Raw genomic sequence first — 24,142 nt, 5'->3', positions numbered from 1 at the left:
TTAAATTTTCTTCTTTTCTGATTGTTCAGTAGATTCTGACTTTGGTGCAGGAAAAGCTTGATGATACAGATGTCTGTGGGTTGCTGCTGCACTATAAAGCTTGTATAAAGCCTAGAAATAAAAGAAGATTATAAAACATTGTATTAAATACACAGATATAAATTTTTTCCTTTTTAGTGTAATTAGTTTATGGTACGATATCAAATTTAGCATGCTAAATTTGGAATCCTTGTATCATTAATCTGTATGAGATATACATTAATAGCTAATATCTTAGAACGCAAAAGTACTTTCAGCTGTCCAATGCGTGGGTCGATCTTCATGGTAAATGTCCTATTCTCAGACTGCATTTTCTTTTACCTTTCACACCTTTTGGAGCAGAGCTTCCTAACCACTGTGCCCCAGGGGTGTGTTGAAAACTCATACTGTGAATATTATTAGTTTTAGAGGAATTATAGGAGCTCATAACTTCTGACTGCCAATAGCTACTTTATTATACATAGGTAGACCACTTGCTATTGGAGCTTCCTGATAGGTTTTTCAAAAAGGGACCACTTTTATTCTCCATGATTTCCTGATATGGTCATGCAAATAAGCATGTGTGTTACCCTCTCCCCTGCCACACTGGGCTCTCTCAAACATGCTCTCTTGCCTTGTTTCCATTAATTAGTTCATATCTTACGAAATGTTATTCAGAAACATTACCTCAGAAAGTCTTTCTTCACTAAAACTACCTCTGTCATTGTCTAAGTGTGTTTGAATCATAGGAATTTTTATTGCTTTATGTAAGTGTCCATAAATATTTTTATGTTCTTTTCTTTCCCCTCATCTAGTGTCTAAGATTCATTACCTCCTCTGACTTTCTCATAATGAACACTCAGTTAAGACCAGTTTATCTGATGTAATTCTGAAGTCTGTAAAAAGTCTGAATATTTTTAAAAGTTGGATAAAAGCTTGATATCCTTAAATAGTAATCAATTCTCAGGAAATTCCATTCATTTTTATCTTTTTGAGTCTGCATGGCTACTTTCTTTTGATTTTCTTAAGTCTGAATTGTACCATCATCAGTTCTATGAATGCATATTGGTGCAACCTTAGTTTTATTGTATTATGATTCTAACACATTCAATTTAATCCATGTTCTCTCAAAAGCTTGGATTTTTTTCTTAAGGCTTGATTTACAAAGTTGAAATTTGTTTTTACCTTTTTAGTGCATTCATTTTACTGAATCTTACATAAAATAATTCCTTATTGACTTGTAAATATTAAATGTATCCTTGGTATTTGATTGGAGGACATAATCTAGTTATATATAACAGCAGAAGCTGAGGAAAGAATTATGTGCTGTCTCTGTAGTTGGTGAAGATCAGTTTTGCTTCCTGAAGATAATGACCTAAATGATTCCACAGAGATAATTTTTCTTATGTAACAAGTGATTCCTTCTTAGAAGCTTAGATTTTTCCTCAGATACAGAGTTTTGTACATGTGCAGTGGGAGAAATGAACACGAATTTACAGGAAATTTACACTGTATACTGGTCTGGAACCTGCTTAAAGTGGTATAGGTAACTCACTCAGAAGCCAAAGTTAAAAACAACTTCTAAAGATTGTAGCTCCATTTACTCTCCAGTAGTTAAGTTTCCTGAAGATTCATAACTGTACTTGTTTCACTCTGCAGTAGAGCAAAATGCCCAATGTTGGAGCTTAAGAATTGTGAAATTTTCTAAACATTCAGGAAACAAAACATAAAATATTCATGATAATTCTTATGTTTCATATGCAGATAAAATCATATATCACATCCAGAATAAGTTAAATATTTTAAAACCACTGCCAAAATTCACAATTAAAATTGTAAATGCTAGAAGAACATAGGAGCTGTAGTCACCAAAGATTTTTTAATCTACATTGAGATATCCTTTAATGGCTACTTGGTTTATAAAATAAGAATATCATAATGTTTATAAATACATGCTCTTAATTTAAGAAAAAATTTAACTTACCTCATTTGTACTTCCCTGTGGCAAAGGCAGTTTAAAAGGGAGAAAAGAAAAGTATATATCCTGCTTCATTAATAGCATTATGATAATCAACTTTGTTTACAGTAGTAATTTGTGAGCATTTAAGAACAAATAACCCTGCAGATTTTTTCAGTTTAGATTACATATTTAATGTGAATCTTTTGAAGAACCCAATTCTATATTCATCACAGGTTTCAGCATCATATTCTAGGTGGGCTTTGGGATTTACCTCAAATAGCTTCTCTTCATCTTTTGAGGTTGAAGGGCTATTTGAGGCAGTGGCTCAGAGGATCCAATTTTAATTCATTCTTTTCCCGTAGTGTTACCATTTATTTATCTCAACTAGATTCTTCAAAGACACACGGAAAATCCATCAGTTACAATTCTCTTTTAAAGAGTATGTATAATTACGCTCTTAATGCTGGGAGAACTGTAGCTATTACTTGCTACCTGGAGACCATAAATACAAAAGTCTTAACTCCAAACTTTTAGGAAGAATCTCAACTTTAGCTTCACTAAATTCCCCTAAATTTAACTGAAGACACTTCCATAATGACATAGTGAGTTGATTATTATTCTAGGTGTGTTTATAATTGTCTCCCCTATCCATACTCAATTATTTGAACAGTGGACCATGGTGACCCTGGGTTGGTTAATTGGACCATAAAGGACAACTGACCCATAAGCAGCTGATCCAGAGGTTGACCTGGACTCATGCCAGGGCCTGGTACAAATGTAAAGTTCAAATAGAGACAATGTGAAGTGATCAGATACTGTGTTTAGGAGTTTTACTGAAAGAGACAGTGATATGACTTCAGATGGTGGTTTATACATGCTCCTAACAAAGCCAGTGCTAGTCAAATGATAGGTTGTAAGTATGAAGTAATCAACACATAATCGAATCACAATCAGCTAAATAAAAACTTGATTGTGTTTTCTCACTTAACAGCTTTAACTTTTAGGATAAGAAAAAGTGAAAACACTACCTAATCCACGTATTTTTGAAAAATATTAAAATGTTGACTGGAAAACAGTTGTGTAGGACTTTACATGTTATATTATAGTTAGCTGTTTGTATCTGGCCATCTTGACAGATTCTAAAGTTCTTGAAGACCGGGGCCCAAGTCTCCTGTTCACCTGTATATTTACAACATCTAACATAGTGTCTGGAACATAGATAGCATTCAAATGTGTGCTGCATTTAGTTGAAGAGAATTAAGTGTTCCTACCTGGTCCCACAAGGCTGCAGCCACTTGGTCTATTACAGCACCCAGCTCTCGGTATTCTCCAGAGTACCGGATGTATGCCCAGGTGCACAGAGTAATAAGGGTCAGTCCCATTATCATATTGCATAGGCTAGCTATGATGTCCAAACCAATGAATCCAGTCACACCAGCAATCACATATGTGATAAAGATGACAACAAACAGTGTGGCTGGGGTACGAGCTGCATGGAAGATATTTTTGCTATCATTGTGCTTGATGTACTGGATGTAAAGTTCATCTATTTCACTCTCCAACTGTTGCAGGTAACGCCGGCTAAATTCCTCCCCACCCATCTTCTTCACCCCTCGGAATAGCTTCACAGATTCTTCCTTAAGTTCCAGATGTCTCGTCTGCAGGTCATTAGGGGCCAGAAATGGTTTGTCACCACCACAGATCTGTATCGGATAGAGAAGTATTCATGCAGTGCAGAGTACAACTAGCAACTGTATCACAATTTTGCACTTAGCTAGTTGAATTTGTTAGAACACATCACTGATCAGAAGGAGCCTGCATTATGTTTTGTCAACCCACATCTTTCCATACTCCATTTCTATCAGGCGGGGTTGTAAGTGGGACTGGTACTTTATAGGTGACTTATATAAAGCCTTTCTTAATTTTTATTCTCTTTTCGACATGGGAAGGAATATCCATGACTTAATCCAATTTCCTCAAGATGAGGAGGTGAACTGCAAACTCAGTTCATTCATAGAATGAATCCAAATTTAAGAAAACTACTTACAGTCAAGTTCCTGTAGGAAATTTATTCTAACTACACTGAACTAATTTTGACCAAATGAAGTTTAATGTAAAACAATGAGCAATGCTATAAAGCCCTAAAGTAAAATTGTGAAAAACATTTCCTTCAGCAGTTTCACTGATTTTTCTTTGGAGCCCATTCGGTATTTTCTTCAAGAGACTAAATGGAAGCATATTAAATGTTCTTGGACCAAATTTTCAACTTTTTTTTCAAAAGTTACATGGGAAATCTCAGTTACCCATACCATTCACTTCAGTTATTTGTGATTTAACTATATAAAGGAGACTCATTCCACTTCCCCTTTAATTATGTTGTAAACACCATTCCATATACTATATTTCCCTTGATTCTAAGACTCTTATCAATTTTGGATGCAATTTTGATTTTATAACATTTTCAGTGGAAAGAAAACTCATCACATTATTAGATACACACCATAATCATTAGATGCCCCCCTAATTCAGAAAGTTAAAAAGAGGAAATATAGTACTTAGAAATATTGGTCCTTGCAGTTTATTTTTTTCTAACAGGTTTTTATATTTAAGATAGAAGTTGGACTGTGGAATGTAGGGAGGTATAGTGGAGAGGGTAGCATATGTTATTTTAGCCACTAGATCTTATAAATAGTGGGAAAATCTGTACCCCTCCACCCCCGCAAAATGTGTGTGTTATAAAGAGATAATTCATTTAAAATACATTTAAATTGTGCATACATCATGTTCTCTTCTTGATTGGTTTTTAAAATATTTTAGGAATACCATAAAAATAAATGTGATACACATAGTTTGAGAAAGAATAAGTCAAAGCCACTTCCGCATGTGTATACAGTGTAACTTGGAAGAAAAAAGAATGAGCTCATGGAAGAAATACTGATTTTATTTGAAACATCATTTAAGGGACTTCCCTGGTGGTGCAGTGGTTAAGAATCTGCCTGCCAATGCAGGGGATGCAGGGGACATGGGTTCGAGCCCTGGTCCGGGAAGATCCCACATGCTGTGGAGCAACTAAGCCCGTGCGCCACAACTACTGAGCCTGTGCTCTAGAGCCCGCGAGCCACAACTACTGAGCCTACGTGCCACAACTACTGAAGCCCGCGCGCCTAGAGCCCCTGCTCCGCAACAGGAGAAGCCACCGCAGTGAGAAACCCGCACACCAGAACGAAGAACAGCCCCCGCTCGACGCAATTAGAGAAAGCTCGCACACAGCAACGAAGACCCAATGCAGCCAAAAATCAATCAATCAATCAATCAATTAATTAAAACATGATTTAAAATACTATTTAATTCTTACCTCTTCCATTTTTTTATGGTATGTATCCTTGGCAGTTGCCACGGCTGCTAAATTGTTAGCTTCTGCTGTGGCCTTTGGACAAAGTACAAAATATGATGTAAAATGGAATTCATATTTTATTAAACTTCCACAGGCAGTTTTCATATATGAGCATCATGTGCAAGAAATATGCAAGAACCCAAGGTCATCACATAATTTGAAAAGTGTTGAAATATTTCTATTACATCTTTTAAAATTAGTAAAATTAAAATTTCAAAATGCATAAAATATAGTTTACTCAATAAACCATAGTTTTAAAATGAATTTTCATTTAGAAGATTATTTCTCTTTATAAATATTTTTAAGCCTTTCACCAAATACGAGGGGGGGGATCTATAAATCCAAACACATGGGAAATAATATATAGTACATTTTATATATACTAATATATATAAAAATATGTCAACTTTAAGGATTACTGATAGAACAATGTATCACTGATAACAAAAAGAAACCATCAAGAACTTAAGAAATTTAAGAAATAAGTATGGAAAAAGTGAGTTTTTCCTTTTCTAAGTATAGAGGCCACTTGTTTAAAACCTGCTTTTCTACTTCTTGTTACATGTGTGAATCTAAACCACAGTCTGAGTCTTCTCTAAACAAATTTAGTACAAAGACAATGCAGACTCTTGTATCTCAGCATAAGTGAGGCTGCTATATGTGTATGTGAAAATGTTTAGATGAACACACAAATGGGTAGTTACTAGAAAAATAATCTTCCAATAAGTCATTCCATCTACTATTTTTATTTGGTGATTTCCAACAGCCAGATTGGAGCATATCGTTAGCTTAGCTTTAGTGACAGTATGTTTTAGAATGTCAAGCCTCCTGATGAATAAATACCTGTAACATGGATTTGGGATGTGGTAATTCTTCACCTTGATAGATCTTTATATAAGCCTATAAAAAAAAAAAGAGAGAGAAAAAGACTCATGTTCAAGTAATTGCATTCAATATTTCTCTAAGCCTGTTAAATTGTATTCTAAGGTCGAAGGTCTTGACGGTTCAAAAAAATAAATAAGGTCTTGATAGTTTCAGGAACTGTTATCTCTTTCTCATACTTTAATTCCCTCTTTCTTAATTCTTGTTCCCTTTTCCTGAAAGGTCCTTTTCACACATCTCCACTTGCCAATCCCACCCTTCTTAAAGGCTTAACTCGCTACCACCTCCTTTAAAACTTTCTCAGATCCCTCTGCTAGGAGTAACATTTCTTTTTCAGTTACTCACAGGAATTTGTACCTGCTGCTGCCACAAGCTTTATGGAACAGATCTGTTCAAGGGCCCTGAGTCTCCTACTAAATTCTAAGCTCCTCCACAGTGTTTTATGCACAGCAAGAATTCAAATTTTAGATAAATAACATGTCATTTATTGCTGAGAGTGGTGAAGGTAAATAATCACACAGGAGATATACAACCACATTTTAAATGACAAAATGTGGATTTTAAAAATTGATATTTTAGTCTTTGGAGCATCAATCCAAAAATTATATTGGTAACTGAAATCCACTATATATGTGTGTTGGTTACAAAAAAAAGTGTTGTATTTGGGGCTCCCTGAGGTAAATAGGTAAATGCAAATTAAAATAGTTCCACTTCAAATTGGCCCTTGGTGCAGAGAGCAGGAAGTGTGGAAGAATTTTCTCCAGTAGGAAGGCCAAGTATAGCCCGTTAGAGAAAATCTTCAGAATGAAGGTGAAATTCAGTACAGGTCATGACTGAAGACTAAGTGGTATGAACCCTGGGAAACACCTCCTCCCCCAAAAAGAGATAGACTTTTCCAACTCCTGGATACATTTATGTTTCAAAATGTATTTCCCTCAAGATGAAAGGCGATAGTAAAGTTACCTCAAGGAGTTTTCTCAAAAAATAATTTCAGAAAGCAAGCTCCTCTTGGGAGTCTAATCTTTTTAAAAATCATTTCTGTATAGTCCTCATGCCTTTGCCCCTATATTACAAAGTCTATAATGTTTTGTTGTTTAAAACAGGAACTGCATTCCCAAACATGTCAAATCTAAGTACTCACAAATTCTCTAGAAATGAGAGTGATACCTTGAAGTACTCCACCAGACCTCGGCAGGTGATTTTGTTCCCATTGATCTCTTTAATGTCTAGGCTCTCAGGACTAAGTAGCCAAGGAATTAGTATTTTCAAGTTTTTGATGAATTCTTCATCTATTTCTACAAGTAAAAGCAAATTCATCATTATTTTAAAAATCCTGTCCAGTCCTCCATGCCATAAAATAAAACATCCTTTGATTTCCTCTGTTTCTTCCCCAGTGATAAAGCTATTACATACTTTCCCATCATCTAAATTACTCCCGAAACCCACTTTTCTCAGGGTGAACGATACTCCTCACCCAATCTCCTATGGCTGATCTTTCTTATCTTCACTCCAATTACTTATTTATCTTGTCTTCCACCTATAAAATAGCTTTCTTGATATTAAATGCTATACAAATGTTTTACACCCCATTCACATAACCAGTTCATGTATTCTGATGCCTTTAAGTCCTGTTCATGGTTCATGGTTTTATATATATAGGGTCATAAAGGGGGAAAGGGTGGATATTTACTGCTTTATAAGATGTATTCCCTCCAGAAAATGTATCCAAAAGTTGTTCTGTATTTAGTGTGCCCACCTTAGGACAAGTGTATAGAAGTGGGTAAGGTGTGGTAACTACGACTCAAGTTCAAAAAGATAGTGATGCTGCTGCTGCCCCTAGTAGTGAAACGCAGCAACACAAAATAACATTGAAAAAGGCAATGGAGGCCTCGTAGCTAGTGGATCAGAGGTAGTCTGAGTTATTTGGTACAATTGATTGCCCACAACCCATTTTATAGCATTAGGTTCAAACTTAACATGACAGATTTAGCAAAGTAATACGGAAAACAGATCTTCAGAGAAGTCTTTTGAACACAGCAATAATTTTTTAAATCATTATTTCAAAACATATAGAAAAATACATAAAAAGCAAGATATGTCCAGAGACTTGGTATCTAAGAAAATGCAGTAACTGCCTATAATTTTTTAAAATCTGAATTACAGCAGAGTCACTGAGTTTTCAGGCTTTGGGACTGGTGATTTCTGAGGTCTTAAGGATAAAGATTCAAACCTTATGATTGTGTTTGCATGTTCCCTGCTTGTTATTATGACCCCAACATACACTGAAATACTAGTTTACATAAGAATTTATGGTTCTCTTCTCTTGCTTACTGCTTTTATGACATGTATGAGCATGACACTGGAAATTCTTCCAACTTTTTTGCTTCATGTTTTGTACAGCTTTGAAATTCGTGTCCGTATTTCATGAGGACTTGGACAGGAGTTTATTCAAATTTATTTTTCTGTTTGCACTGTACCACTTTTTACTGATAATTGTGCTTTGTATTAGTATAGGTTTATTCAAATGTATTTATTATTGTGGTTTGCTTTTAGTTACCAATTTTCACTGAAATACTGGTATTTGTATTATGTTACTATGTTCCTTTGTTGTGTTTTGTTGCCTACTATGTGTTCGTATTCACTGATGCTAACAGTTTTCTTTTTTGCTATATGATTTTATGCTTTTTTCAACATTAGTAGAATATTACTATATATCTAGAATATATGAATTCTTCCTGAATTTCTGTATAAAACAAAAAGATTTCTCCTTATAAAACCACTTTAAAATCACCTTCAAAACATGTACTTAAATTCCACTCCTCCCCAAAATTTCCTTATAAAATTAATGGAATAAGATACAACCTGTGTATCTAATGCACCAGCAACTGTGTTAATTATCATCAAAGTAACCAGCGTAGCACCATACATTTGGATTAAAAATATGTTCTGAAGATAGCATTAGCCATAGTCTATTTCTACAAGTGTGTTGAAAGAGTATGTGAGAAACTATCATCAAAGAATTTTTGCACAATTGTTTATTCAAAGACATTTCTTCCCCAGAGGCAACCACTCAGATGCCAGCCCTCTGGAGAACAGCATGGCCAGCAGACAAGACATCCTGGATAGAAATAACACAACATTGTAAGATTCAGGATGGAAAAATAATGTAGATAGCAGACTTTCAAAACTGCCCAAAGAAACAATGAGGCAAAGTAGAACATTTGGGCACACAGAGGGATTTAGCAGCAGTCCTATAAAGCCTCAATTAAAATGGAAATTTGATGGGCAACTGAAGCTGCCTTTCATTTCTCTTTCTCTCGGGCTAGCCACTTTGGTAAACTCGCAACGTATGGGTAACTGTAAACCAACTGTATGAGTCAATATATGTTTAGACATGTGAGTAAAATTTGATGGAGAACAAATCTATTAAAAAGTACAATTTATATCTGCATGATTGTCTTAAACTCTCTCCCTGAGTTCTTTCATTGCAAACTGTATCCATTAATTTAAGAACTGTAGCTGTGTACTACAGGAATGAAACAAGGCAGAGTACTTTTTTGTCCCAGTAAAGTACTGTTGTTGAAGGCCTGCCCCTGCTCTGCCTGTTTATGGCTCTCCAACCCCAGAGAAGAAGGAAAGGCCTTGTGGGAGCCCTCTCTTTATATAACTTATTCAAAACACATTGAAGCCATTAGGTAATTGCACAGTATCAAGAGGTCTGTGTGCTCACTAGTAGGTTGGAATTCATAAGTGACAGTGAAATTGTAGGATCCTGGAATCCATGCATTAATATGTGCCTACAGCTGTCTGTTCTGTTCTGGAATCCATGCATTAATATGTGCCTACAGCTGTCTGTTCTGTTCTGGAATCCATGCATTAATATGTGCCTACAGCTGTCTGTCTGAAGAGACAATTTAAAACATGTATAAAAACAATGCTGATGATTGAGAAATTGGGGGTTCTATTTACGATATTAGCTGCCATAGTGAAATATAAGGTATCTGAGAATAAACGCCATGGATACATGGGGAAAAATATAGGTTTGCTTTTCAAACTTGCCAGTTCCATAAAACTGGACACAATGTTATGTTGTCCTTTTTAAAAGTAATTTCAAAGCCCTCTGAGAACAACTGTGCTGCAAAGCTTGTTATGTCACTGTCTCATCACCCCTGGCACAATGCAGAAAGGCCACAGTAAATTAAGCAAATGTCTGAACTCAGTGGTGTACTCAATGCTAGGCTTACAAGTAAAAAAGTCAGAAATGTCTTTGTACCACCTTGTATCAACTGCAAAGCAAATATCTAAAGACCTGGCGATTATTAGGCAAGATTAGCTTCTGCTTCTGCAGACCCCTGCCTCCACCTCCCACTGCCCCCCCCCCTTTTTTTTTTAACAATTTGAGTTGCTTTGGAATCTTTAAACATTAGTCATGCCTCTGTTTAAGAGATAATTACATGCTGTTAGTTTGAAAAACACTCTGGTGCTTTTGGTTTTTTAAGAAACTGGTCTTCATCCAGAAGAGGATTTCATTATTACTGAAGTTTTTAATGATTTATAATTAAATTCTTTAGCAGCAGTTTTAAAGAGCTTCACTTCAGTACTATGCAATATTTCTTTCTATCTCTAATTATATAACTTAATACAAACATTCCAATAATATAGGCATCTATTTTCCTTTTTCATGTAAATAAGGAAAATTAAAAAGGAAGATATTAAGGAGCATTTCTCAATACAGAGGTGAGCAGGAAGCTATGAGAAAGGGCGAGGGCTACTGCCGCCCAGGTGAATGCAGAATTTAGCCTATTTTCTCAGTGTACGTATTCAGTACCCATAGAATCCCACAGTTCACCAAGGAGGTACTCTAGCATGATCCCAGGATTCCCAATCCTCCTGAAAATTTCTAATCATTAGCCTCACATCAGTGGATAAACTAAACTAGCAGCCATAAGCCCAACGGATAAAATGACATTTTTGTAATCAGACTAAGTGACATAAACAAATATATTAAAAGACAGACAAACCTTTCAGTTTTCCATCAAAGTTTGGATTGGTAGCTACTTTTAAGCCAGGATGAGGTAGCAGAAAACAGGAAATTTTGGTGAAACAGGAATGGATGTGTTTTCGAACATTCTGTAGTTCTTCATGCTGGTTCCCCGAGACCTGCAGTAAATCATTCTGAAGTTTAAACTACTTTCAACACAAATTGAACTCCAAAAGAATTCTGTGGCATTTATATTTGCTGTGTCTGTCTGGTCACAATGATAAAAAATGACAGGACAGGGCTGATACTAAATAAGGAAAAGTTTGGGGTGAATTTGCCACATGGCCATATCTAAGTATAGCATACATATGGCATTATTATTACAATTAACAATCATCTACTCTTACGCTAACTTAGATGGGCCTTCCCATTTTTTAGTATAAATTAGTGGGGTTTTACTCTAGCTAGTTCCTACAAATTCAAATTTTATTTTTATTTTTATTTTTTTTTATTTTTTATTTTATTTTATTTTTTTTAAACATCTTTATTGAAGTATAATTGCTTTACAATGGTGTGCTAGCTTCTGCTTTACAACAAAGTGAATCAGTTACACATATACATATGTTGCCATATCTCTTCCCTCTTGCATCTCCCTCCCTCCCACCCTCCCTATCCCACCCCTCTAGGTGGTCACAATGCACCGAGCTGATCTCCCTGTGCTATGCGGCTGCTTCCCACTAGTTATCTATTTTACATTTGGTAGTGTATATATGTCCATGACACTCTCTCACCCTGTCACATCTCACCCCTCCCCCTCCCCATATCCTCAAGTCCATTCTCTAGTAGGTCTGTGTCTTTATTCCCATCTTGCCACTAGGTTCTTCATGACTTTTTTTTTTTTTTTTTTTCCCTTAGATTCCATATATATGTGTTAGCATACTGTATTTGTTTTTCTCTTTCTGACTTACTTCACTCTGTATGACAGACTCTAACTCCATCCACCTCATTACAAACACCTCCATTTCATTTCTTTTTATGGCTGAGTAATATTCCATTGTATATATGTGCCACATCTTCTTTATCCATTCATCCGATGATGGACACCTAGGTTGCTTCCATGTCCTGGCTATTGTAAACAGAGCTGCAATGAATATTTTGGTACATGACTCTTTCTGAATTATGGTTTTCTCAGGGTATATGCCCAGTAGTGGGATTGCTGGGTCATATGGTAGTTCTATTTTTAGTTTTTTAAGGAACCTCCATACTGTTCTCCATAGTGGCTGTATCAATTTACATTCCCACCAACAGTGAAAGAGGGTTCCCTTTTCTCCACACCCTCTCCAGCATTTATTGTTTCTAGATTTTTTGATGATGGCCATTCTGACCGGTGTGAGATGATACCTCATTGTAGTTTTGATTTGCATTTCTCTAATGATTAATGATGTTGAGCATTCTTTCATGTGTCTGTTGGCAATCTGTATCTCTTCTTTGGAGAAATGTCTATTTAGGTCTTCTGCCCATTTTTGGATTGGGTTGTTTGTTTTTTTGTTATTGAGCTGCATGAGCTGCTTGTAAATCTTGGAGATTAATCCTTTGTCCGTTGCTTCATTTGCAAATATTTTCTCCCATTCTGAGGGCTGTCTTTTGGTCTTGTTTATGGTTTCCTTTGCTGTGCAAAAGCTTTTAAGTTTCATTAGGTCCCATTTGTTTATTTGTGTTTTTATTTCCATTTCTCTAGGACCTGGGTCAAAAAGGATCTTGCTGTGACTTATGTCATACAGTGTTCTGCCTATGTTTTCCTCTAAGAGTTTGATAGTGTCTGGCCTTACACTTAGGTCTTTAATCCATTTTGAGTTTATTTTTGTGTATGGTGTTAGGGAGTGTTCTAATTTCATACTTTTACATGTACCTGTCCAATTTTCCCAGCACCACTTATTGAAGAGGCTGTCTTTTCTCCACTGTATATGCTTGCCTCCTTTATCAAAGATAAGGTGACCATATGTGCGTGGGCTTATCTCTGGGCTTTCTATCCTGTTCCATTGATCTATATTTCTGTTTTTGTGCCAGTACCAAACTGTCTTGATTACTGTAGCTTTGTAATATAGTCTGAAGTCAGGGAGCCTGATTCCTCCAGCTCCATTTTTCGTTCTCAAGATTGCTTTGGCTATTCGGGGTCTTTTGTGTTTCCATACAAATTGTGAAATTTTTTGTTCTAGTTCTGTGAAAAATGCCAGTGGTAGTTTGATAGGGATTGCATTGAATCTGTAGATTGCTTTGGGTAGCAGAGTCATTTTCACAATGTTTACTCTTCCAATCCAAGAACATGGTATATCTCTCCATCTATTTGTATCATCTTTAATTTCTTTCATCAGTGTCCTATAATTTTCTGCATACAGGTCTTTTGTCTCCTTAGGTAGGTTTATTCCTAGGTATTTTATTCTTTTTGTTGCAATGGTAAACGGGAGTGTTTTCTTAATTTCACTTTCAGATTTTTCATCATTAGTATACAGGAATGCAAGAGATTTCTGTGCATTAATGCACAAATTCAAATTTTAATTCAAAGTACTCACAAGAGACATGAGTAGATCATAAGATATTCCTACCTTCTTTTCAGGAGGTACTCAAGACAGCCTCTTGTCACCTGGTAGGTATACATTTAAATTCTAGAAAGGCATCTGGATAGTTGGATGTTTACTTAAAAGCTAAACTGCCCCCTTTTTTCACATGTATTTGACATTTAACAGTACAAACTACCCTAAAAGTAACCATAATTTAAAAAGGTAAGCTTAGAGATCCTGATTATCGAGGAAGATTTTTTAATCTCCATTTTTTTTTTTCTGATTACTCAGTAGGTATTTTGGGAGATATCGGTTCAGTGTAAATAATTCATTCAGTATTGAACTATCATGACACATCAAGTGGAAAGCCTCCTAATATCACCTTCTGTGAACTACTAGCAAAATGTCCTGAGATTGACTTTGGGGATTTCAAAAATTAAATATTTCTGTTAAATTGACTTTAAACCTCTATTAAAACACGAATCCAGATATTTGTATGTCAGTCTTGAACTGATTTAATTCTTCAAATTAAAAGTTTTATCTTTAGGAATAAATCATGGTTTTATAGATATTTACAAAAGAACTCTTTTTCTGTATCATAATTATTGATCATGTTTACAGTTGTAACTCTGACATTATTTTAAGTATCAATCTTAGTTTGTTCATAGAGATACTATGAAGGTCAAATGAGATTGTGGCTACTGAGTATCTATTCAGCAAATCATTCAACAAAAATAATTTAGGTTACTATTGGCGAAATTTCATGCACCTAGATAGTTAACAAACCTTGAGGCGTTTTTCCAAGAATTCGGAGCCACCGTCAGCTCCATATGAAAATTCGTATGGGAAACTCCAGTCTCGAACAAGAAATATCAGACTCTAAGAAACAATAAGAAAAGATTGATAAAGGAACTATAAATTTCCTCCCTCTGTTTTTTATTGAAATATATTAGATATTATTGTCATTTGAATAGTGTTCTTCTCCACATAAGGAATTAATAAGCAAACATAAAACCTAAGAAAGTTGTTTCTGAGCAATCTCCCCGCTCTGAGATCATCCTCCCTGTTTCCACTGAATGTGAAAAGAAAGCTGCTCCCAAACTGATTATTAAAGTTACATAGTGCCATTCAGCCAGTTTGGGGCATGTCTGTCAGTTTTCAGGAAGCTTTTTATGAAGATTCAAGTTTTATTTGAGGAAAGTTTTCTCCTTCCATCTGTCTAAATATTTTTCCTCTATGACATTTGTTCCACTCTCTTCTGCAGGGGCTCTCATTATGCATATCTGGTAGGCAGAGGGGTGAGAATCCAGGTTTTGCAGGGCCCTGAAGGTTATACAATCTGGGGGGGGGAGGGCTCAATAGGAAAAAGGTACAAAAATGGGCTTGAAAGTTAATATTTATTTAGAGTAAGATACCTTTGTAATCCTTTTTTTCCCCCCGTTTTCAGCTGCAAATGCTTTGATCACTTCTTCATATGATAGTTTTGAAATATTTTCTGTTGGAAAGCTAATTCAGTCTTTCCTCTAACAAGGCCAAAACTTTTTATTATAAAAATGTTTTTATTATTAATAGTTTAGAAATATTTCAGCTTCACAATTTGTTATTTGTAATGTCATATACATTTTTAGTTTCTTCATCTGTCAAATAGAAATAATAATGGAACATGCCTCACAGGAATACTAAATGAGATAGTATATATAAGGCATTTCGAACAGCGCTTGGCACCTAATGCTATGTTAGCTATTTGATTTTGATTTCAATGCCCACATAATATTTTCACACACGGATAGGCCATAGTTTACTTTGCCATTCTCCTAGATGTCTTCCAGTTTTTCTACTATTCTAAGAAATACATTGATAAACATTCTTGAAGCTGAATATTTGTTCACATCCAGAAGGATTTTATCAGGAACTGTTTCCCAAATTAGAGTAATCATTAGAATCATTCAAGAGGCTTTTAAAAGTACAGAATTCTTGGATCCCACCCCATACCTACTGAAACCAAAGTAAGAGTAGCTTTCATTTATTGAGTGCCTATTATAAGCCAACCACAATACCAGAATTATATACATGGTATTTCATGCACTCCTGCAACAGCCCCAAGAGAGGTTATAATTTATTATTCACCTTAAAAGAGATATATAAAGATCACCTCCACCCTCACCTGACATTAAGTAATATGCCCAAAGCCACACAGCCAGAGTGGAAGAGTTGGCATTTAAACTGGGCACTTATTCAAAATCCCTGCTGCACTGCCTCAAAGTTAAGTATAAAACATATAGTTTACAATCTGAGGCATTAAAGCACTCTTTTATAAGTTAGATTAAGTTATACTTCAAATTTTAGTTTCTGAAAAAATGTAGGAAGTTGAGAAAAAGTAAGAATATTTAATAAAATTAGCTATCTTTGAATATTCTAAGAGTTTACATCTTTGGGTTTCTAATTGAAGCTTTTAGTCTTCCCCATTAAATTTTATTGATATCTCTTTTAAGCTATAGGTTCCTTTTCCATCCCTTTTTTCCCTTCACAGTTTATCTGCTGAAGAACCTAGGAATTCGACATGTAGAGATTCCCACAACCTGGACCTTGCTGACTGCACGGGGTATTAACATGTTCTTTTGTCCTCTGTATTTCCTGCAAATTGGCAGCTGGATGCAGAGGCTTGATCTGACTCCGGTTTTATTTTTTTGGCAAGACTATAGGAAGCAGAGTGTTCTTTTTTTAGGAGGCACATAGTATATGATTATTTCTCCTTTGGTGAAGTTATGTCATCTTTGCTTAACTGAAGCTCATTCTTCAGTAGATTTCTCATTAAGGGCTCATGGAAACAACATTCTTTGTGTTCTTACATGCTGATAACAGTTTGTGCCCTTTATTAAGTGAAAGTCAGTTTTGCTGGATATAAAATCCTTGGCTCACATTTTCTTACCTTAAACAGGGACACTTCTTAGTTTGAATTATGGATATTTCTTGTTTCACTACAGTGGAAGCCCGTCCCCCCACCTCTCTCTCTCTCTCTCTCTCTCTCTCTCTCTCTCGTGTGTGTGTGTGTGTGGGTGTGGGGGTGTGTGTGTGTGTGTGGGTGTGGGTGTGTTCTGTGGATTCTTGTGGGGAGAGGAGAGGTTCTTGTGGAGAGGAGACTTTTAAAACACCTATATACACTATCTTTAAATAGTTCACTATCTTTAGATAGATGTCCATTCTTGTCAACATTTTGTCAAAATATGATAATTTGTATTTAGAACACTTCTACCTAAAACATGCATTTTGAAAACAGAGGTTAGCTAAGAAGCAACTTTTGCAAAATAGAGGCTCATGAACCAGGATAAATGAAACCAACTATGTGGATTTGGCAATTTTCGCATTTTTCTTGGGAGCGTTTAGTCTCATTTCTTGGTCTTTTTCACTGGGCATCTTCCCAAGTCAACATAATGAGGACCATGTGTAGAACAGGATCAAAGATGAAGTCTTATTTTCTTAATAAGCAATCTATATTCTATCTCCCTATAGTGTCAAATTCCAAGCTCCCTGCCTAATGGTCCCATCCAGTGACTTGCTGGTGTAAACTGGCTCTCCAGCAGCAGCAACATGCCTTGATTTGTAGCATTTGACAATTTCTGTTGTGCAAACATGCCTACCATGGCTGATGTTAAGCTACTAACAGTTTAATACTTGGTTTATATAATTCCTGAATATTTACTAGTTAGCTCTCAAAGTGGTATGAGCCAGCTACAGTACCACCACTGGCCCCATCCCCTCCCAAAATAATTTATCCTGTATGGAATGCTATGAATCTCAGTTCTTATTTCAAAAGCCATCCATTTTTCCACACTGCTGAATTTTGATTTGTTCATACATATAGGTAGAGATAAAAACTCAAGAATACAAATTACCCTAATTTGCTCAGATAAGAATATCTGAAGTCATACTTTTTAAAATAAATTAAATCCAGTCAGGCAACTGGGGCAAATGATGGACCTACACCATGCGTATCCTACAAATGATCATATTTTTTAAATCATGAAAAACATCGTAACCTTTGTTTATTTCCCTTTGGAGACCATATCCTTTAGGAAATTATTCAAAAGGAGCGCTATAGCACTACTATTAGTAGTAATGAAAATGGAAAAAAACCCCAAATGCTTAACAATTAATTGGGAATGGCTATACAAATTATGGCATATTCATATATTACATAGCTATTAATATTACAAAATGTGGAATATATCAATACATGTGTTGATTATGTCAGTATAAAAAAGCCTATATAAAACAATGTTATTTGAATTATAATGCTAAATTTATGTGCACATCCATTATAAATACTCCCAAACTCCCAGGAAAAAACTCTTGTAGAGCCATGTAGCCAGTAAATACCTGAACTGGTTGTAATCTGTTTAATCAATCAATTTCCGTTTTAATTTCAGTTTCGGGTAATAAGTAAATACTAGAGCTTGTTTTAAACCCATCTAATTAACTAACAACTCACTTCAATCAACAGCCCACTGAAAGCCAACCAGTGACAGCTTCATACTTTAAAACTCAGTCAAGTAGCAGGAGACTTGCTCCAGAAAACTGACTGAGGCTGGTGTCAACCCATTTCTCACCTCTATAACCAACACGAAACATGCTTCTGTGTACGACAAAAAAATCATTCAAAAACTGATGTCAACCCATTCTTGTTTCTTTAAACCATGCAAATCCAAAACAAAGAAGCCCCTAAATCCTACATATAATCATTAGTTTGTTCTGCTCAATGAGACTGTGCCTCACAAGCATAACTCTTTTACTTAACTCACCAATAAATTCAGCTTTAGTTTTTGAATCAGATTTTGAGTGATGGTCTCATCCTCTGGCGATTCTGGAAGCCCCACTGAGACAGTTTTAAGTGCCCTCACTTGGCAGCTTTCCCTATGACCCTCAGACTAACATGTGCATTCTCCTTGTCCTTTGTTCCCAAATTTCATTTGTCCTTCGAATTTACTTGCAGGTGAATTTATCTCAACAACTATCTGATCTGAGTTCTGATTTGTTTCACTGAGCTCTTGTTGCTGATTAATTTGTTACCCTAGGATTTTTGTTATAAAGACTCAGTGGGTCTTTATATGGGTCATTAGTTCTTAGTCTTTGCTTAACCTTTAGTTTTGGAAGTGTACTCATTTTATAAATAATTATACATAATTTCTGTATAAGGTTATTAGAACTTTTGGTTTAGAGGTATACTATTTAGGAAATGTTTTTGCCATTAATCTGTTTATGGTTTTGCTGCTTGCTTTACCTTCTTTTGTTTGAAAATTTGTACAAAGTCTTGTCTCATGTATTTTATCTTGAATTGTCTTTTGTCACTGAATGTACAAGGAAGTGCTCTATAAAGGACAGATAGAGGCAAAGGCCTAAAAAGTCCCAGATTAATCAGGATGCCCCAAAGACTAATGGCTGGAGGTCGGTTAAACTAGCAACAAATTTATGCAAAAATAATTAGTCAAATTTTGCCTTGGGTCTTCTAACAAAGCTTTCAAGAGGACACTCTCGCTCTTGTCAATTCGTGAGTCTCTTTGTTTAGTCCATAATGCAGGATCAATGATTGTCAGATTATTGATTGTACAGCACTGTTCTAACCTCTCATTGCTTGAGGAACCAGATGCTTTTCATAAACACACAATTTGACCAGCTTGTTTGTTACAGGCGTGTATATATCAAAGCTGCAATCTCCTCCTGGAAGAATTTCTGCTTCCTATTTGCATTGCATTATAATCCTAATATTTGCACTTACAGTAATAAATGATCTTTAAGAAATTTAGAATAACATTGTGTTGAGCTCTGGACATGTCAAAATAAATAATTAATACAGCTTAGAGGTGCTCTATAAAAATGAAGAGAAAATAGCAAACACTCATTAGTTAGCTTCTTTGATTAGTAAACTGAGGCCTCAAAACAAACTGCTGACTCCCAAATAATCTGTTTGATTCAACTCTAACTTTCTGAAATTACCCTCCCGTATCTCTCTCTACTCAGTTTTGTCACCAATCACTTCACCCCTTCAATTCCTGCTGCTCCTTCCCTGACCTCCTAAACCATTTCCTAAGGAATTTCTGCAGGAAAAAAAGTAGTCACATCGCCCCAAACTACTTAAAATTGCTAGACCGGAAGGCTGTTGTAAAGAAGCTGAATTTAAACCCTGGTCTAGAGTTCAGTTTTAACGAATTTCTTTTAGCCCAGGAAGACAGAAATTTGCTGCAGAAATTCAGGATTTTGTTACTTACTGTCCTGAACTATCAGTTATTTTCCAACTAGTTCACTTAATTGTTAGTCCCTCAGGTGGGAAAAAAAATGGCTAAAAGCAGTAGGATAAGAAAGACCGGAAGGACATTTAAATAACTCAGGTCATTACAAAAAAATTTTTAAATTTTTAATAGCCTTTCAAGGGCAAGAAAAATAGAAAAAACACCAAACAAGGCCATTTCAGAAGACTTTCTCTTCAAGATGAATTGGACATAGATTCAAAATTGTGAACAATATAAGAATGAATCAATAGGAAACTTTAAAAATAGGGTTCAGGAGATTTTCAAACAATACTCTGGGTACCTAAATAGTCAAAGTAAAGGGAACCTTGTCTTCTCTTTTTAAAATGTGCTCAGACATAAAATACAGGAATCAGAAAAAAACTTGAATGAGAAATTATCAACTTAGAAATTTCCAATTTATGGGTGGCTTTTCAGAAGGGCTTGGATAGTTAACAAGGTAGAAATAAAAAAATTTGTGGCCCTCCAGATAAAAACGACCAAAATATCCTCTGTTCTCTAAGACTCAGGGAGCTTATCCATAAGGACAGCTATAGATACTGCAAGCAGAAAATCCACTGGAAGAAACAAAGTTTCATATTAGCTAAAGATACCTACAGTGTGTATGATTCAAAAAGAAACTGAAGAATCTCTTTGAGTAAAAGTCTCTAAGGATATAGACAGAAAAATTAGAGAAGACTCTATAAGAGTCCAGATTAACCCCTTTCAAATTATCGTAAATCTTTCTTTTTTATATACATAAAAAGATTAGGTCATGGCAGGTATTAAATCAGCAACACGGTCAACATCAAAGACTCATTGCCTTTTATGGCCTATTCCTTGTTTCTGTAGCCAAGGCTTATCCTCCTTGCCTCAGAGCAGTTGCAGTCTTGTTAATTACTTGAAGCATCTACAAACTGTACTAGGACCACCTTTAAATCTGATGGTACAACATACAATCACTATTGCTAACTGAAAACACCTCCCTTTTTTCTGTTCGTCTTAACTAATGCAATGTGGTGTTTTGTTTTTTTTTTTTGGTATTACCATCCATTGATTTAATACTTTCAATTAAGAAACTCTACTAACTTTATCCATTGAAAAATAATTTCATGATGGTGTTTCTGCAGTTCAAGAAGGGCATGGCACCTAGTATAAATATTTTGGACACTCTCACACCAATTTATGACTTACTCTTTCTTAAAAATGTAAAGAGGTAATACTAGGCTGGATACATAATAGCACACCAAATCTTGAATCCAGGTATTCCAATTTTGAGTCCAATGAGTTTACTTGTATAAAAATTATATACAATCCTAAATATGCATATAACACCATAATTAGCAAACATTAATTGGACATCTGCTGTATGAAAAGTAGGTGCTCTAGACTAAAAAAAGTAAACTACAAAGCTCCTGTTCTTAAGATATTTATAATTTAGTTAGTGGGATGGGATGTGCACATTCAAATATAAGACCACAAGCTATAGCTCAATAAGTGCCTAGGATTAGGAGGAGGAAGAGAGACATTAAGGTGTGGTGGTGAAGTGCAAGGGCTTTGAGCCTGTGGCCTAGGTTGAAGGCCAGCTCTGCAACTTAAGGATACATGTGACCAAGGACAAGTTTCTTAACTACTTTAAGCTGTGGTGTTTCCTCATCAGTTAAAAAACGGAAAGAAAAGAATAAAAAGGAGTAACAACATTACTTATTTTATATAACTATAATGAACATTCATTTGAATCACGTAAGAAACATATTTAGCACAGTGCCTGGCACAAAAATAAGTGCTCAATAAATTATTATTATGTAGGCCTTCCAGACATTTCATGTACCTACATGTGGCCATTGGGAGAATCCTGGTCTACACTGCTGACCTAATTCTGTGTAACCAGATGAATATTTTATTCTAATTTCATGTAATTCCCAGATCACCTAAATTGCTCTCCAAACAGAACATGGGATAAGGCAACTTTCCCAGACAGAGAGAAAGCTTTTCCTTTTCCTCAGCCCCACCAATGTGTCTTTTCCTTTCATTTACAGCCCAAGGAGCCAAACAACAGCTTCTCATTTTCTCAGTGAAATCATGGATTTCTCTGGTATGACTTGGCAGTTGCAGTCATCATAGATATTTGACCAAGGATGTTTTGTTTCAAAGTCGCTGAAATCACTATCAAAGAATTTTACTATGTAGAGGAACACTCTTAAATCATGGGAAAAAGGGTCCTTAAATATAATTAAGTAAACTAGTGTAAAATAATTCCTAATTTGCCATATGTAGGCCTAATTTGAATGGGAAATTGTGAGAAAAGGTTTATCCTAATATAATAGTACATTATTATATGCTTCCTGTACTATTATTTTCTAGCAATCTTCAGTTTAACCTTAAAACTGGCATGGACTGTTCTCCTCTCTAATAATTACAAATCCACTGAAAAGAACATGAAGAATTGAGTTTCACTCTTATCTCACAAAGAGAATTCAGATCTTTTTTTCCCACTTTCTTTGAGATATAATTGACATATAATACACTGTGTACATTTAAGGTCTGCAACGTGATGATTCGAGATACCTATATACTGTGAAATGATTAACACAGTCAGGTTAGCAAACACCTCCATCACCTCACATAGTTACCATCTGTGTGTGTGTGTATCTGGAGAGTCAAATCTATTTCTAAGGTTTAGGGTACTGGTGGGCCTTTAAGTGTATAAAAATGGTTAATAAAAATGCTATGGGAGAAAACTGGGATGAATTAATCCAGGAGATGGAGTACTTAATACTGGGGAGATGAAAGAGAAGAGAATAAATATAATTAGTCCTAAAACATATGCTCAAGAATCTTTCATTCTTGAGCATAGGCTTCTAAGAGAAGGGAATTCAAGTTTGCGTGCAAGAACATTTTTTTAGGGTTTATTCTTCTTTCTATTACAGGCAAATCTTAATTTACTAACTACCTGTGTATAGAACTGTACATAGAAACGGTATCCTATCTCTCTGCTACCAGAACCTCCCCTACCATAGATGTCCTCTGCTGGCGTGTACCCAGTTGCTAATTCAGTCCCCAAATATCATGTACTTAAGAATGACCCGGCGAGGGGCTTCCCTGGTGGCACAGTGGTTAAGAATCCACCTGCCAATGCAGGGGACATGGGTTCAAGCCCTGGTCCGGGAAGATCCCACATGCCGCGGAGCAACTAAGCCCGTGTGCCACAACTACTGAGCCTGCGCTCTAGAGCCTGTGAGCCACAACTACTGAGCCCACGTGCCACAACTACTGAAGCCCATGTGCCTAGAGCCCGTGCTCCGCAACAAGAGAAGCCACAGCAATGAGAAGCCCGCGCACCGCAACAAAGGGTAGCCCCCGCTCGCCGCAACTAGAGAATGCCCGTGCACGGCAACAAAGACACAACACAGCCAAAAATAAAAATAAAATAAATAAATTAAAAAAAAAAAGAATGACCTGGCGAGTGCTGATTCCCTGGTCCCAACACAAGGATTTGATTCAACAGAACTGGGATATACCTCAGAAATCTAACTAATAAGCTCACCAGGTAATTCTAATCTAGGTGCTTATAAAATCTTGCTCTGTGTCTATCACCAAGGCTGCAGATCTCATTAAAAGCCATCTCTTCTGTGTTAGCACACAACCTAAATACTGACAGCAGTCTTACCAACCTATCTCAGGGCTCCATGCCTCAGAGAGGTCCAGGAATTATTGGATATATTCAGGGCTCTGGCTTAAAGGGACCAGGATTGAGGAATAGGACCAGGATTGAGGAATATTGTGGCTAGTATTTAAACTTACTAGAAATTAAATAGGCTTTTGTAGACTGGCTTATAAAGATGCCCACTATACAGAAATGCCACTGGGAAATGTATGGATATCTAAAAATTGGTTCAAGTGAAGCTTGAGAATATACTTTAGTAAATTGGGGGATGTAGCCTATATAATTAGAGGACATGAAATGGTTAAAGAGCAAACTCCTGGGCTGCTATAGCCAAAAGGCACATTTAATGACATAAACGCTTCTTAGAGTTCACTTTCCAGCATACTGGGGAATCCTTTTCA

The 24,142-nt window shown here is 35.9% G+C and overlaps 1 protein-coding gene across 1 annotated transcript in view; it reads right to left on the bottom strand.

Annotated features, from left to right (window-relative positions):
- The window catches only part of ATL1 (atlastin GTPase 1), a 78,615-nt gene continuing 54,473 nt past the window's right edge, over positions 1 to 24,142 (bottom strand). Inside the window, 8 exon segments of the mRNA XM_061182519.1 lie at positions 1 to 111; positions 2,003 to 2,017; positions 3,250 to 3,681; positions 5,334 to 5,405; positions 6,216 to 6,272; positions 7,422 to 7,549; positions 11,276 to 11,414; positions 14,580 to 14,672. Of these exon segments, the coding sequence (XP_061038502.1) occupies positions 1 to 111; positions 2,003 to 2,017; positions 3,250 to 3,681; positions 5,334 to 5,405; positions 6,216 to 6,272; positions 7,422 to 7,549; positions 11,276 to 11,414; positions 14,580 to 14,672 (1,047 nt within the window).

The sequence above is a fragment of the Eubalaena glacialis genome, chromosome 2 (genome assembly GCF_028564815.1).
Source record: "Eubalaena glacialis isolate mEubGla1 chromosome 2, mEubGla1.1.hap2.+ XY, whole genome shotgun sequence".
NCBI classification, from domain to species: domain Eukaryota; kingdom Metazoa; phylum Chordata; class Mammalia; order Artiodactyla; family Balaenidae; genus Eubalaena; species Eubalaena glacialis.
The sequence above is the reverse complement of the archived record's forward strand: the minus strand, read 5'-3'. Positions and strand labels throughout refer to the sequence as shown.